At 42.1% G+C, this 18,059-nt stretch overlaps 1 protein-coding gene across 6 annotated transcripts in view; it reads right to left on the bottom strand.

Annotated features, from left to right (window-relative positions):
• srpk2 (SRSF protein kinase 2) overlaps positions 1–18,059 on the bottom strand; it is a 70,933-nt gene that overhangs the window by 40,296 nt on the left and 12,578 nt on the right. Inside the window, exon 1 of one of the 6 annotated variants that reach the window (XM_087172291.1) lies at positions 9,021–9,743. The exons of the other annotated variants lie outside the window; for them this stretch is intronic. Within the exon in view, the coding sequence (XP_087028417.1) occupies positions 9,021–9,058 (38 nt within the window). The 5' untranslated portion in view covers positions 9,059–9,743. Of the gene's footprint in view, positions 1–9,020; positions 9,744–18,059 lie in introns of those variants that run through there. 6 annotated transcript variants of the gene reach the window in all.

Here is an 18,059-nt window from a genome sequence, read left to right as displayed (position 1 = left end):
GACTCTGACTTGCTTTTATGTACACTAAATCTAACATTGCTGTGATCGCTTAATCTGCCGATTATAGTCATGATTCATTGATTCATTGTTTGGTCTATGAGATGTCAGAAAGTCTCCAAGAGCTCAAGTTTACATATTTAAATTGCTTTATTTGTTTGACTAACTGTCCACAACTCAAAACTATTTAGTTTACTATCAATGATGACCAGAAAAAACAGCAAATATTCACATCTGAGAAGCTGGAACCAATTGTTTTCTGGCATTTTTACTTTAAAAAATGACTTTAGTCATTAATTGGTCATCAAAAGTTTTGCTGAGTAATTTTCTGTCAATTAATAGACTAATAAAAATAATATTAAGACTTTGTTTATACCTTGTGACTTCATCTATATTTATCTTTGTTTTAATTTACCTTCTGTTGAAGTGAGGTTATTATATTTTTCTCTTGTATCAGCCAGAGTATCTGAATAATATCATGAGGACTATGTCTATGCATCTGATCCAGACTCCGTTCAGAAAACAGGAGAGTATTCACAACACACCCACATCAGGATTGCCACACCCGGCCCAGCAGTGTGTGCCAGCGCCAACAGGAAAACACACACCACCGTGGTGTTATTGTTGGCCTATATCAGCAGTTTACCGCTGTCAAACCAGAGGCCTGGGTGTGAGCAGAGCTTGCCAAGTTGGCAAATTGGAAGACTTCCACGAGTCCAAAGTTCAGTGAACCCAACCCACCCAGGGCTGAAGTGGACAGACTAAAAAAAAAACAACAAAAAAAAAACCCTGTCTTTGACCGTGCTGCAGGAAGAGAAACAACAGCTGAGCAGTGTTCTCAGACACAACAGACGAATACTGTTCTCAGTTATGCAGCAGACAAGTGACTCAGTCCTACAGGGCATAAGGCGTTGATGAGGGGGGTTACACTGTATGTGCGAGTATGTGTGTTTGTGTGTGTGACTGACAAAGAGCGTTACCTTGCGTATGCAAAGCCGCACAAACAAACACATACCTCCCCATGCACACACAAACACAAACAGGCCATTATCATTCCACTGCTTCAGCGCTGCAGCATCAGTACAGATTAGTCCCCCGGTGACCTAGCATTACCCAACACGCTGCGCAAGTCTGCAGAGAGCCATCTATCTTCTCCCTCCATCTTCTCTCACTTTCCCTCCTCTCCTTCCCCTTCTGCTTTTTATCTCTCTCTCTGAGGCTCTCTAGCCGCCACCAGCTCTCTCTCCTGAGGTTTTCTGCTGTCCTTTCCTGTTCTTTGCTCTCTATGTCTCTATCTTGGTCTTTGTCTTTCTCTCTCCAGCATTCTTCCTTTGGCTTTATCGTCTCTTTCTAAATTCCTCTGAGGGATCATCTCTTTCCCAGGGCTATCGACGTACCACGTTCCTCCGATTGTCTCCACCAAAAAATCTCAACCCCCCCCCCTTCTCTCACTCTTCCTCAATTTCCCCGTTTCTGCCGAGTATAACTTGCACAGTGTCGTAGCAGTAAAGTCAAATCCAGAAAGACTCATACGCTGATGGCAGATAGCTGTTAAATAATGAGAGAGAAAGACCCTAGCTGCATGCTAAATATCCATACTGCAGCTAAAGGCATTATACAGTAAGATAGGAAAACTTAAGGAGAATGTTTTCCTCAATTTTTTTCCTTCAACAAGCTTCTGTTGCGTAATAGCAACCCAGTCTATTATTAGCATGGCTAGAATTAGTAGCCTTAGGAGCACAGCTGGTGGCTAACACTATACTAACAATGCAAAAATGTAATTTCATATATACAGAGAAGCCCAGTGCAAGAATTTTTTGCTTTGCCCAATAGAAAATGTGTGTAATAAAATAAAGCAAACCTTTAAAATGGATTACAGTTAATTTATTATGAATTTCTAATCTGCTCAATGTTGCACTAATGGTGCATGTTGTTTCCATTTCTAAAATCAAGATTCATTTGGCAACTGTGGTACAATGACAAACTTGACCAATACTGAAACTGGCTGCAAAACTTCGCCTGAGATCTGGTTCCCACAGAGAAACTAAAAACCTCGCAAATGGAACTGACACCAGATGACAGAGGGAGAAGATAAGAAGAGAGAATAAAGAAGGAAAGAGAAGGAGATAGCGAAGAGATGAAAAGATAGAAAGGAGGGGAGAGCAGCAGCACACGAATGACTGAAAGAATGCTGTACATGTAAACATACAGAGTCAACAGGAACACTGAGAGCTGGACACAAACACACACAAAAGCGAACCCAATGAAATGATAAGCGTTCTTGCTGCTCGTCATATTGACTTACTGGTAATTTGGTGAAAGCTTTTACAAAAACCAGCTGGATATTTTCAGAGTGGAATGCAGTGACACTGTTAATGGGATAGATACACATGAAAGGGTTTGTGCTGTTGAATCCAGGCTTGTCAGGAAGTGCTGTCATAGTGATGTAGGTGCATGAAGCCAAGGTAAATAGCACCATATCAATGTCCAAACTTTGACAAAAAAAAACAAACTACAAAGACTGTTAGCCATGCCAGTGACATAGCTCTAGAGATGGAAATGTCAGTCTGTCGGTCCACAACTCTGGTCCAGACTGAATTATCTGCACAACTACTGGAAGGGTTGCCATGAAATTTGGCAAAGACATTCATGGTCCTCAGAGGATGAATCCCAATGACTTTGGTGAATCTGACTTTTTGTGTTGCACGTCCAGCAGATCTAAGATAAGATCACTTATCCTGTGAAATATCTCAAAATCTACTGGACAGGATTGACACACAATTTTCCATAGACATTTGTGGTTCCCAGACAATACTACCATGAGTTTGACATTTATAGTTTTGAGTTGAACCACTTTTGAACGGATTGCCATGAGGCTTGGTGCATGTCTTTCTCAGAGGGAATCGTACAGACTGTGGTGATCATCAGACTTCGGTTTATGACCAAACACCTGCAAAGCTAATGACATTCACATCAGCCTCAGCTGAACTTCAGTGCTAATGAGCAAATACAAGCATGGTAACACACTACAGCAAGCTGATGAACATGGTAAACAATTGACTTGCTAAATATCAGCATGTTAGCATACTGCTGCCACTTAGCCCAAAGCACCACTGTGCCTAACTACAACTTCACAGAGCTGCAGCACATGATATGGGACAGTTATACTACTAAAAAAGAGGATTGTCTTCAGTCATGAGAAAGTCATTTCAGTTTCATCCCACTTTAACAGTATCATCCTTCACTGTATGGATCTTTCATCCATTCTCATGTACTGTGTATCTACTGATACCACTGCATGATCTTTGACCCCATACTACACTCATTGACACCATAACTCTGCTGAAGCACTCACGGCAGATTAGGTGCCTGGGTCCGGCTCACATGACCCATTCCTTGGGCACGGAGGTATCGCCATGGCGATTGCCTTCAACACAGTACTTGTGAGGTGTCTAGCCACATAGGATATCATTTAGCAGGGTGGAAATTCTCAGCGTTATTTTGTGGTTACACAGTGAGGCTGTTGTGCTTTACAGTCAGGTTAGACTTGTTTGCATGGCCTGAAAATTTTCAGGTCCGCTTCAACCACACACACACACACACACACACACACACACACACACACACACACACACACACACACACACACACACACACACACACTTTTTATTTACCATTGCTACATAACTCTAATCCCTCAGAGGCATAGAAGGGATGGGAGCATGCATGAGAATGTCTCCTTCTCCATCTGTCCCAGATGGAGATTGGAGCCCAAACAAAAGAAAAAAGATAGGAAGCAAGAAAGGCAATCATCTGTTTCTTTCCAGACCTAACAGGGGGGTGAGTGGGATGGTGGGGATAATGGAGGACAGGAAACCAGACAGGCAGGGCAGGCTGGTTGCTTTGCTAGCTAGCTCCCTGCCACGCTTCATTAGCTATTGTCATGTCGTGGCATGGCTGGGGCTGCTCGTGTGTGTGTGTGTGTGTGTGTGTGTGTGTGTGTGTGTGTGTGTGTTTGTGTGCCCTGTATGTGTCCATGGCGATGTGGGTCAGACCAGAGAAGATGGTGGAGACCATATAGGCCAGTCGAAGCTCCATATACTGTGTGAATGTGATGGCTGCTGGATGTGATGTTGTCTGCTGCATCGGCCTGGCTTACTGACTGACTGGACACATTCCAACACTTCATGCTGCATCCTCTCCTGCTCTCTGTCATCTATATGTTCCCCTTTTATCTTCTCCTTTTGTTAAATCTCCCTCTGTTTTGTTGTGGCTTCGTGATTATTGAAATAAATTAGATTATTATAAGATCATATTTTTTCATATTTGGCTTTAAGTATTACTTGATCACCAAAAGAGAGTTGCTGATTAGTTCTTTGTTGATCAGCTTATAGTGAACCAGCTAATCTCTACAGCTCTTTATGTTGTATTTAGTATTACATGCCCACCACTATGAAACCTGATGCAGTTCAAAAATAATTTCCTCCATGGCTTCTTACTGCTCTGTCACAGAAAACTAATCTGAAATGATTTTCATTATGTTTCAGTCATTTATTTAGCAAAACACATTCTGTGATTCCAGCTGGTCCAATGTGAGGATTTTTTACTTTGCTCTGTGTAACCTCATTGTCACATCTTTGGGTTTTTGATGGTTGGTCTGATAGAAGAAACCTTGAACTCTTGAGAACTGTAATGGACATTATTTAAACACCTAATTTTGACATTTCATAGACCAAACAATCAAGAAAAATATCATCAGATTAATTAATAGAGCAGTTAGTGATGCTCAAGGAGGCGGACGGAAGGAGGCTTCATCAGAGTATTTGGATGTGTCCAGTAACCTGTGTTTCAACTGGTGTCAAATTGATGAAAGAGGAGATGACCTGGAAATTTTAGGTCCTGTTGGTAACAGCTGTGTATGTTTGTGTGTGTGTGGGTGTGTGTGTGTGTGTGTGTGTGTGTGTGTGTGTGTGTGTGTGGTGTCTATGTTGCTCTCTATCTCTCTATTTCTTTTTTCTCTTTTTTTTTACCTCCCACCTTCCCTCTCACTTGTGCCCTTTCTCTCTCCTTCTCTTCCTCTTTGCTCCCCCTTCCTCTCTTCTTCCTTTTCTCTGTCCGTGAAAGAGTGGCAGCTCCAGTAATCAAAATAAAAATCATCCATCAACAAGTCACACCTACGTGGTACAGGTGCACGCTCACACCTGCAGAACCGCAAGCACACACATACGAGAACGCTGGAATCCTGTACACGGATTACATGTTAATTTAAGACATTAAAGCCACGTGTCATCTTTTGCTTAAGATAACCGTATCTTTTAAGTTATCCTTGGTATCTACAAAGTTTGAAGTGGATGTGGCATTTTCAACAGCTCACCTAAGTACTGCATCATTTAAACACACACGCACACACGCACACACACACACACACACACACACACACACACACACACACACACACACACACAGGCATCGCTTGACAGAACACACACTGACTGAAGGTTAGGTAATCAGCATCAAAGAGAGGTTTACCCAACACCTCTTAGTGCTCCTGCCTCCAAGTCAGCTTTGCAAAAAAGCCAGTAAACCCTTGACCTCTGGATGTTCATTTATTCAACTTTTGTTTAATCCTTAAAGAAAGTATCCTCAAAGGGCATAAGCCCTCCACCCAACAGCGTCACTTATGACCTAAACCGACGTGCTGTCACCCTGCAGAAAGAAGCTGTAAGCTGCTCACACGCAACGAGGATGTCAAAACACTTGCATATCCTTTACGCACATATAAACACACACACACACACACACACACACACACAAGCGCACACACACACACACAAACACTCCATCCATCTCCATCTCCACCATGCCTCAAGTGCCAAGTTACACAACAGGGATCGTCTTCCCAAGAGAAATTTGTCACAGTGCCGCCTCTTGCTCTTTTCAGGTCCAACTTGTCCATCCATTTGGTTTAACGCTCATCACCTATCTAATCCATTCTGCCTTATTGTTCACAAACATGTTACTGCACATCCAAAATGATGCACTCCAGAGCTCTGTGTGTGTGTGTGTGTGTGTGTGTGTGTGTGTGTGCATGGCACCTGGGGCCCAGATGGTGTTGCAGACAGAGATATTGTGCTGATCTGTCCCAAAAAGGCAGGCCCGATATAGACTCTGACGTCCAATCTACACTCAAATATAAACTGCTGATAAAACTAAAAATTAGGCCCAACTTCCAAATCAGTTCACGCTACTTTATGTGAAACATAAAAATAATGTCTAGATTAGATAATAATAACCATTATCTGTATTAGGGATGCAACTAATTATTTACATTATCAATAAATCTATCAATTGTCTTTCAAAAAAAAGCCCATCGAAACAGCCTGAGGTGACATCTCCAAGCTGCTTGTTTTTTTGTGCGATCAACAGCACAAAAACCAAAAGCCAATGTTTAAATTACAATGATATCAAACAGAGAAAAGCAACAAATCGTCACATTTGAGAAGCTGGAAGCACCAAATGTCAAAATACCCGATGACTCACTGATCAACACAACACTGTCCTTGCATCTGAATAATACTGATCTTTCTGACATATTTCCTGCCATATCAAGCTCTTTCTTGAGCTGCCCACTTATGTAGATGAATTAGTATAATTAAGTCGCTATTTTCCTTTATTTATTTATTTATTTTTGTATCTGCATGCACCCAGTCCAAAAGGCATCCCAGCTGTCTATGTCACACTCACAAAGCTCCCGAATCCTCTCTGATCTTTGGTGCAGCTTGTGGCTTTCAAACGCAGCTTTGAGCACATGGGAATTAGCAGCTAGTCTACTCGTGAGGTTCATAACTGATAACGTTAGTTAGGTATACAGTATATGAATTAATTCAGAGAGATAAGAAGATTAAACTTCATGACTAGTTATGCTGACACTATCTGTCAAGCTTCTCCCAGACCGGTCGACTGTAAATGGAGAAAGCGTGTAGTCACATGCATTGTTTCTGTTGTCATATGAGATGCTGCAGCCGTTAAAGAGGGCAGCAGTGTGTGCACGAGTGTAGCTCTTTGTTGTTACCTGCCATGCAACAAGGGACTGCTGCATTATTCTTAATTACAGTCAGACGGCTGTGACCCAAACAACAGAGGGAAAGGGGAAAACTTGCCGAGTGATGAAATCCACAAACCTCACCGCACCAGAGATGCAAGGCGATACTCTGTATTTATGCGTCTCTGAGATTGAGAAAGCTGTTTTCTTTGTCTAGATGCTAAAAATATAAGCATGACAGTCTGTGTGTGTACTTGTGCCACTGCCTCTTACTCCAAATTAAACTTCACTTCATGTTCATCCAAAACTGCCACTGTGACGCCGCTCTCCTCTGTGCCCAACTGCCCATGTAATAACGCCTGATATTGTTAGTGCCCATTTACTTCTGCCTATTTGTGTGCCCACTGCGCTGTGTGTTTGAGTGTGCCAGTCTGGGGCCTGGCGCTAGGTTGTGTGGATGGCAGCGGCTCTGCCTGATCGTACTTGGCACAGCATCAGTGGCTACCTGAGTCATCCAGTCTGCCTGCTCCTCACCCTCCAGCACCCGTCAAATCGAGCTCTTTCCGCATTTGCAAACCGAAACAGGAATGTGGGCTTGGCCTGAAGAGATGTGAATGGATATGGGATCTTATACATGCAGTAAAAAGGTTTGGACACACGTCACGACTTTGACTGATTCGCTTTTAGATTCGCTGCTTGTAGCAGAGATGGAAACTACCAACAACGGGGCCTTTGTTCTCAAACATTTCTCCACTCCACTCTTTTTCTGTTTTTCAACCTCAAAAACAAACTTTCCCTCCTTAATTACAGAAGTTACAGCTGAAATGACTCTCAGAACTATACAACCTTAAAACAACAGATATCTTTTTTTGAATCAGGACCAACTAAGCAACCCTGTACGACATGAAATACTGTGTTTACTTTGATCCTGTCAATCTATATGGGTCTAATTAGGCATTTTCAGGTACAAATTATTAAAGAGGTCATTATCTCTGCTGAGCAACAAAGGTGGAATCGGTCTGAAATAGCTTCTGAAGCATGGTTAGCCTTGATGCATGTGCTCGTCATGTATTGTGAGATATTCTGCTGTGACGTGGTGTGTGCATGTGTCTTTGTCTGTATGTATTTTCCATTAGCCACAGTGCGCCACGTGACTGGTAATGCCTTGTGACGTTGCTATTCATGCTGTAAAGTGGATGTTTCCTGATATGTAAATCTATGATGTGATGAACGTGGTCAAAATGTGCGTCTGTGTGTTATGTAGAAGTTGCATGGCCTTCAGAGGTGCCATTGTTCAGTAATGCTATGCACTGACTGAGGTGCGTCATGTGGTGAGCTGTTGTCTTGCATCGCTGCTGAGATGCACTACTGCTGCTGCTGCTGCTGCTGCTGCTGCTGCTGCTGCTGCTGGCTGTGCATGTTGACGTGTGTTGACACTCTTGCTGTGTAAGCTCTGTGCATCACTGCCATAAAGAGATGGTGTGTGTTTGGTGTGTGTTTTTCTGTGTGTTTTTCTGTGTGTGTGTGCGTGTGTGTGTGCTTGTTATTGTTGTCATAGGAGATGTTGCAGCCTCAGAAGGCAGCAGCAGTTCGAGTGTGTGTCTGCGTAGAGGTGTGTGAAGGAGATAAGCTTTAAAGATGATGTTTAAGTGTGCTGTACTGTATATGCTGGTATGTCTAACGTCCTGTTTCAGCTGCCAACTGAAACATTACAGCACCATGCAACAATGAACCACTGCGTTTTCTTTCCTTGCTACAGTCAGACTGCTGTGACCCAGACAATAGAAGAAACCAGCTCATGACACACAGACAGAAACAGAAACAGAAAGAGACACAAAACATGGAGGTGCTGATGGGGGCTGGTGGTCGGAGAGGGTTGGGGTGGGAGAGGGCAAAATAACAGACAGACAGATGGACATGCACACAGACATATGGGGATGAAATGATAAGGAGCAAGGGAAGGAGGAGAAGGAGGTGTTACCTTTCGGGGGACGAGGATTTCTCCGAGTTCACGGACATGAGCGGTGCCTGTTAGCCGCTCGCTGGCCAAGGGACCACAGGAGACGGCGAAATAGAACAGAAAGCTTCCTTCTCTTTTTTTTTTTTACTCTTCTCTCCCTATCTCTCTCTGCTGTGTCTGAGTAAAGGAGAGGAGAGGGTTACTGCCTCCCCTCCTCCTTCTTCTCCTCCTCCTCGTCCTTTCCCTCCTCCTCCTCCTCTCTCTGTGTCTCTCTTGTCCTCTCGCTCAGAGGAGAAGAAAGGATGGAGGACAAGTCTCCGCAAAGGAATTAAAAAAAGAGCAGCAACTGTGCAGTGCACAATCCAGCAGAGTGTGTGTGTGCGTGTGTCTACCTACGTTGGTTTGTGTGTGTGTATGTGTGTGTGTGTGTGTGTGTGTGTGTGTGTGTGAGCTGATAGCAAGAGCAGCAATGTCAGTCAGGCGCCCCTCCTCATGCCCCAGCCTCCTTCCTTCCTCCCTCCCTTTCCTTCCTTCCTTCTCCTCCTTCACCTTGCCTGTCTTTCACTTTCCCTGTCACTGAAGTTCCTGTTTGTCCTCCTCTTCCCTTTGTCCCCTTCCTCTCTGGTGTCGCTGGTTGAACTGGGTGATGAAATGAAAACACAAGCTCTGGACCCACAGTGTCTCTGTCTCTGTATCTCTCCCTTCCTTCTCTCTCTGTCTAGCTGGCTCTATCAGGCCTTCTGCAGCTCTGCACAACAACAGAGCCCAGAGCAAGCTGGAGCGTACCACTTTCTGAGCAGGCAGAGGGGTGTCAGCTCGTCACAGCAACAGGAAAATGAATTATTTTTCTCCTTGAGGTGCACTCTCCTCCCCCTTTCCCCCCCCCCTATGAATTAGTCCCTCCCTCCCTCTCTCTCTCTCTCTTCCTCTCGCTTTCTGTCTCTCTCGCTCTCTCTCCCAATTGCCTTATTACGACATCCTGTATCTCAGGGCAACGCCGCACAGATCTGCCTTACGCCCCCCCCCCCCTCTTCTCCTTTTTTCTCTCTCTCTCGCATCCTCCCTCCTTTTCTCTAAACCCCATTTCCACCTCTGTCTTTTTTGGATGCCATTGCCACCGTATGTGTGTCTTATCCCTTTCTGCCTCCATCCCAGTCTGGCTCAGATTTCTCGCCATCTCTCTGGGCAGATGGGTCTGCTTCTACATGAGTGAACAGCTCACAGAGAGGTAGCCAGAGGGTGTGCCATGATGGGGGGTCTGTCTCTATTTCTCAATCTGACCTCAATATTGGCGTGTGGGTGTGCGGATGTATGTTGTGCGCATGTATATGTGTGTGAGTGCGCGTGTGAAAATGCACAGTGGGGGTTGAAGGGGCATCCTGAGGTTAATGTGACTGACTAGTAATCCAAGGGGTTGTAGGAGACATGCATGCAGTACAACACGTTTATAGTGTGAACAGATTCTTCTCTAAGATACCTCTCAGCAGTTACTGAAATTAGACTGTTTCATACTGATAGATTTAAGTAGGAAAGGTAGGGATTAATGAAAGGAGGCAGGGCTGGGGGATATATACTGTGAGACGATAGAGATTTGTCTACCAGAAGAAATCTTTACGGTTTATGACGAGGCAGCTACCCCTTTAATATCTCTGTGTGTTTTAGGTCAATGCAAATTAATAGGTATGGCTGTTTTATGGCAATATTGGATTTGCTAGATTTTCCATCAGAGAGATTAAGTATCCTGTTTTGTCAGGTATTTAATTCACTGGATAAACCAAAAACAGGCGCTCCTATCATGGCTCTATAGATAGAAATGTCAGGTTTGTGAGTTATTCTGTTTTTCCACCACTTTGGTCCACACTGACATATTTCAGCAACTTTTGGATGGACTGCCATGAAAATAGTTCATATAGTTAACATAGTAAATTCTATAGACAATCATGGGGCCCAGATGATAAATTCTACTAACTTTGATGATCTCCTGACCTTTCCTCTAGTGCCTGAGGTTGGCATTTTTAATTTTTAGTGAAATATCTCAAAAACTACTGGATGGACTGCCATGAAACTTAGTTCATAAATTAAAGTTTCCCACAGGATAAATTCATATATAATGCCACATCGGCTCAAAAGTAATGATGTTCCCATCAACCTCAGTTGTACTTTGTGGTTTCTGCTAATTAGCTAATCTTAGCATGCTAACATGCTAGATTCAGGTACCTGCTTAACATCAGCATGTTAGAATTGTCATCGAGAGCAGCTAAGGCTAGCCTGCTGAGGCTACAATTTAGGTCAAAGCATCATTGTGCATAAGTGCAGCCTCATAGAGCTGCTAGCATGGAATGATATGACTATAGTATTACACATGTTGTTAAACACACCCAGGACCCACAGTAGAAAAATTGATCCAAACCCATATGGGGTGCAGGTCCTAGGATTTGGGTAGACCCATCAAGACCTCAGTAGACTCTTAGTCTATGTCTTATTTTATCTATAATTTGTTTCTTAGTTGAATAGCCAGAGAACTGATTACAATGTCAACTTTACAATTCATAGAATTTAAAACATAAGTTTATCCAAATCACACAATATTTCAGATAAAATCAGACGTTATGTTTCATGCAACTGTGTAGCATTGTTATGCATTACGCATTTCAACAAAAACTCAATCACTCATTCTGTTTTTCTAAATTACAAATCAGTTGAAATCATTCATTTTGTAAAACAATAACAAGATAAGATCATAACACAATTCCACAAAAAAAACAACAACAAAAAAAAACGAAAAAAAACAAATAATAATATTGAATTATGACCAAGCTCTTAAGCGCGGACAAATAAATTTGTGGTATTAGTATGAACACTCTGGCCATATCTTACAGATATCAGGGGCATGAGACATGCCTGAGAGACAGAGCCAGACAGAAAACAGAAACACAATGATCCTCTTTCGCTCCTATCTCCATATAGTTCCACTTTCCAACATAAAAGGACTACATTAGGCACACATGTCTCTGAGCCAAACTATTTGTCCTCATTCTCTGTGAATGTGGGCCAATGGGGGGTAAAGTACACACTGGGTCTCAGCACATCCAGGCTGCAAAAGGAATATTGAGCTAATATTCGAGGAAGCACTCGACTCGTATTCATTTATTTTTCCATATCCAGTTTTGCCAGGGTCACGGGAGTTGTAGGGGGGGACTGGAGCCTATTGTGGAACAAACTGGATGAAATTCAGGGGAAGAAAAACACCCTGACAAATCGTTAATTCATCAGTAAGACAAACACATCTACATACACTAATAAGGCAACAAGGACTCTTGCTGGGAGAACTGATCTTATGGGCTCAAATTAGGGTCAAAAGGAAAATAACCTGTCTAATAAATCTGCATGACAAATTTTATTTTGTACATGTCTAGAAAAGATTTGCATTTGGTTGGACATAAAAATTATCCCCAGATTTCAATTTTTTGAAGTGTACAAAACAAAAATCTGGGGAAAAGGTTGAACTGGTATCGGTTCAGTACTCGGTATCAGCAGATATCCAGAGTTGATGCTTCAGAATCAGTATTTGGAAAGAAAAATTCTATTTAGTGCACCCTTATTTTGCACAGTCCAATTATTTTTTTTTTATTTCATCCTGCATGTCAGAGCACAGGGGAAGTCATGGGTGACAAAGCTCCTCAATGAACCCCCCCAATTTAAATGGGTGCGATGGTACAATCCTGATGTCACCCTTCTATGGGGATAAACCAAGCGAGACTTAAGACCCCCAAAACGGAGAAGCTCATCCACGTGAAGGAAACAAAACATGCACACATGCGTACAGGTACACACACAAACACACTCACACACTCACACACACACACACACACACACACACACACACACACACACAAGCCTCAGGTTATTTTACCCAGGGTATCAATTTGCAAATTCAAAGGCTGATTCCTGTTCTATTTTCCAAAGGAGAAGGAGCAAAAGAAGAATAAGAAAGAGGGGGAGGGAGAGAGAAGATGACTCTCATGAGCAGATATATTTTGGGAGCCAGTATTGAGGCTGCCGGGAGCTATCTTTAAGCGGCCTACTTCTCCTCACTGGCTGGTGGATGCTGGGGGAGAGAGAAGGGGTTTATGAAGGCAAACACACGCACACACACGCACACACACACACACACACACACACACACATACACAGGTCCCACTGAAAATTGCTATATGTCTACAGTGCACTCAACACACAAATGAAGCCACAGACAGAAGTCACAGCCAAGCACAATCATACAGACAAGTAGGTAAATTCTTATACAGCAGATTGTGTGTGTGTGTGTGTGTGTGTGTGTGTGTGTGTGTGTATGTGCGCCAAGACAGACGCAAGATGCTGCTTCTTTAACAGTGACTGTGCTCTTTGTGTCTACAGCCTTGTTGTCATTGTCTGCAGAGAAAACACTGCCCCCAAGTGGAAACAGACACGATCACATACACACAAAGTGGCTTGTCCTATGGTATACTGTGTGCGAGTGAGTGAATGTTTGTGTGTATTTAGAGCAGTCAGTGTACAGATTGATTGACATACTGATAGCTTCAGGTCTGCCTTTGGGCAGCTAATTGTCTGTGCTGCAGACTTCTATATGGAGCATACCAGCCTATAGGGACTACAATTCAAACTGCATGACATAGCCTGTGGATACTGGATGTAAACCAGCGCATGTGCACACACATGCACAAGTGCACACATGCACGCAAACACACACACACACACACACACACAGGAAGCACAAATAAGAGTCATGGGGGTTATGTTATTATTGCAAAGGTGCAATAAGGCACATTTCCTGCTCTTAAAAATGCACAGACGAGAGAATTTAAATGTAAGCATAAACGTTTATACAAATATCCAATGATTTAAACATGAACTGGTATGAGTCATTTCTATTTTTGGTTTTAGCTGAAAATGTTTTTTCATCCACTTAAATCTTAAATAGTGATGTTGCAAGTGTTACAGTTTTTGCACAGACATTTATAATGATTAATATTATCACACTAGTCTACTCGAGCTTTAACATCATTGGCTATTGATCTAATGATGTTACTGCTGGCATCCATGTTGTTTCCTAAATGATTATGTGCAAGCATGTTTTTCAGAACTTGGATGTTCCCACTCAGAAATATTGCTGTTCGTTTAAATTCAAGGCACTTTTTCATTATTACGTGCCAGCCATATCAGAGCATTTATAAAAATCAGTCTTAATTACTACTTGGATACTGTCATGAATGCTATTTTTAAGTCTGAAACTGATAACTATGGTAACTCGATATGATGCGGTTAGTATTTCGCTACTAAGTTGCATTATGGGAAATGCAGGATCCAAGATTTTTGGAGCTTATGGAACAAAAGTCAGGATAAGTCAACCTCTGCTGCTTTGATCATTCTTTTTCTTTTTTTTATCTGTCCCCTCAGGACCACTGTACGTTTTAAATGGCTCTCAAACCAGTTTTACATGTTAAAGTCAGTTTAATATTAGGGAGTACTACTCAGCCTGTTTTCACCTCTATCCCCTCTCAGTGAGTGCAATATTAAATCACTGGAGTTCAGACAGCTCATTGTTTGGTGATAGTACTGACCTGTTTTTCTAAACTATCATTTTTAGGTGATCTGATTTTGCGCAAAAGTTATAAGCTAGCAGGGGAAGGAAAATTGGCTTCAACAACTAACCTGTCGTGTTTTGTTTTTTTTACACTGGCTCCAACCTGACACAAAACTTAACACTGTAACATTCATCCAGAGCCTATAGGCCTGATTCACAGGTAGACTTGTTTTAGTAATGATTGCTCTTTTCTAATTGACTTTATTTAGTCAAGTACTCTGATTGATGACAAGATCTCTATGTCAAGAGAGATGTGGAAGCATTCATAGTCAAAAACACAAACACAACTGGCATACAAGAACAATACATCTAAAGCCAGACAACCAACCAACAGGTGACAAATAGACTTAATGAAAACAATAACATGAATCACAGAAGACATAAAATAATAAAGCTTTAAAATCTCTGGTGAGAATGACAGAATTTAGCTACAGGGCTGTTTGCAGTTCTTCTATTTAAAAAAGGTATATAAACCTGTTTGGTATGTATATATGAGTTATTGTATAATAAAATGGCTCTAAAACCCCACTGTACACTGCTGTGCACCAAATAGCGGACACACACAGTGAGAGAGTAGCTAGTGAACATACTGGAGTAGCTAAAGAGCCAGATATTTCCCTTAGGAGTAGGTAGAGACCCAAAACGGTGCTAAAAGAGAATGAATAGTGGTCTTAGAATAAGCAGGGTCCCAGAAACACAAACAAAAGGAATGTCCCGTAACTGTTATATGTGTAAATGAGCAACTCTTTGCTAAAACATTGGCCATAAAATGTGATGACATGCGAATGTTGTGTCGGTTTTTGAAGGTTAAAGTAGTTACTGGATCATGTACTTGTTCTATTTAAGTGTCCTAGTAAGCCATGACAGTGACCTAGCCTGCACACTATCAGTGTCCTGGAACTGGTTCACTTAAATGCAACGCAGTGATTAATAATGTTATTAATTACACCTGTGCTTTTCATGCTGTGACATGTCAAACTGCCTGCTGTTTCCAAACATCTGGACAAATCATGGCCTTTTGCTTTGAACTATAGTCTCTTCCTGAGAAAAGGCATAACCCCTCCTCCCACCTCCCACACACACACACACACACACACACACACACACACACACACACACACACACACACACACACACACAGTATAGTTACTGGTCAGTGTTGAGTGCTTGTAATTCATCCAGACATACACAGGTAAGCACCTTGCACTCTCTCTGCCTCATTACCCTGGGGAACGCACTCTACAGCAATATGTTTGAATGTGTGCACTTTGCTAGCTAGAGTGTACTGCTGTAGTGTATGTGCAGTAAGTGGGTGAGAGGGAAGGGAAGGTATATACACTGTTTACTCCCCCAAAAAACAGTGAGATTATGAGTAAAAGCTCCGCCTGGTTCTCTGCGAGCTAAGTGGTGGGTATTTAATTGATGAAGGAGTGACCTCTGCTCTCTCTCTTCTTGCACTATGACCTCATGCGAGGCAGCTGCTGACATGTTTAAATGGACTTTGTCGCATATGGGGTTGGGTATCACTTAACACCAAACTCACCCACAAAATGGCCGACTTCATGTTTTTTTACGCCCTTTCACCTCACTAATAGAGGACAGGGCAGGTCCAGTAACAACACTTAACTGAGATGAAGGTGTTGGTGTGATCAATACACTGCATATGTACTGGTTTTAAAAGGAAAATGGGTGCCATTTTACACTATTTTTTGAAAACACTGTAATTCTTGAGAATTGAGTGAGAATTAAAAAGCGGATATTTGTCTGTACTTTGACTGACTCACATAAAACAGCAAGCCTTGTGTTCAAGCACAAAGCATCTTAAAACTATTGGTTTCAATAGGTAAACATAATGTCAGAGCTAAAGTATTCAGTCATTTCCAGCATGACAAAAAAAAAAACAGGAGGTGGGAGAGCAGCACCTACAAAGAAACCTTTCACCAACTAAGACCAACAATCCTTTCACAAACCTTGCACAGGAATACCCTCTATTGGGCAGAATGAGAATTACACTCATGAGACTGAAACCTGCACACAATGTAGTCTTCAGTTGATACAAAGCATTCATAATGAGATACAAGGCACAGGAGAGAAGTAAACAACAACACTTTAGGAGGCCCAACAAGCATAAACAGAAAAATAACAAGGTGTTTTTTTCCGCCTGTCATAAATCATGGGGGGCAGAGAAAATAGTCCTGGCCGCAAGCAGAGGGGCGTACAACAATGAGCGTCCTGTGTTTCCAGCTACAGAGTACGGTGATAACAGCCCTGCAGCACGGAGGAGAGAGGAGGCAGGCCTGTGGTCACCAGCAAGCATTATGTCAACACAATGAATGTGATAATTCTCTTTGCAGGACTCCTGCTGTAATGTGACTGAAATACACTGGGACTGGTGGTTAAATGTCTCAACAGGACTAAATGTGAGAGTACAGCCTTCAAGTTCAAGCTAAATGGGGCTAAACAAGAGTCACACCAAAAAGGCAGCCAAGAGACAAATGTAGACTGGAAAAATACGCCTCACATTTGGAAAAACATGCTAAGGAACTCCAGTGCAGCATTAAACAAGACTATGAAAATAAAACATAAGTTGTAATAAACCAGAATTATTCCTCGGTGTAATTATTCTTAGACTGAATGACTTTAATTTAACAGTAGAGCTGTGTTCCTGTTGTCAGCCAAGTTCCACTGCCAATCTAGATTCTCAAAAACTGGTGTTGAAGACTAAGAGGCTAAAGGCCATACACAGCAGAGCATTCAGTGAAATACTAACATCAGCACTGCCAACATGCACACAATGATAATGCTAACATGCTGATGTTAAGCAGGTAGCTTAATTGAGCAAATGACGAGTAGCAGGTACAATGTTTACAATGTTCTCCATCTTAGTTTAGCATGTTAGCATGCTAACATTTGCTAATTTGCACTAAACACAAATTACAGCTGAGGCTGATGGGAATAGACAAATTGAAGTATTTAAGTGATGATGATGGTGCTGGATGAAGAGTTAAGGGATGACCAAAGTTATAATAAATCATCCTGAGGGGGAAAGAATGCGTGCACCAAATCTTATGGCAATCCATCCAATAGTTGACATTTAAGTGGTGGATATTTAACTTCAGTTCAAGGCTAAAAATCAAGAAGTATACTGAATTAAAGAGAATTGATATTAACTGTACTCTACTGATTTGAGCTGAACTGAAAAGACCCCTAACGTGCAGGCTTCTATAATAAACCTCATGAGAACACTAATGCAGGGAATACATTACATTTTTTATTGTAAATATTGTATGCAACAATGAATACAGTAGAGCAGTAGGCTACTGTGTGTAAAACTATTAAGCTACATATTTTTGTTTTGACATTTAGCCAAAATAACAGCCACACACAGAACAGGCCACTTAAGTTGCAACCACAGG

The sequence above is a fragment of the Seriola lalandi genome, unplaced genomic scaffold, assembly GCF_002814215.2.
Source record: "Seriola lalandi dorsalis isolate HSWRI2012SDOR001 ecotype SW California unplaced genomic scaffold, Sedor1 jcf7180002052274, whole genome shotgun sequence".
Lineage (NCBI taxonomy): Eukaryota > Metazoa > Chordata > Actinopteri > Carangiformes > Carangidae > Seriola > Seriola lalandi.
This window is presented reverse-complemented; position numbering and strand designations above follow the sequence as displayed.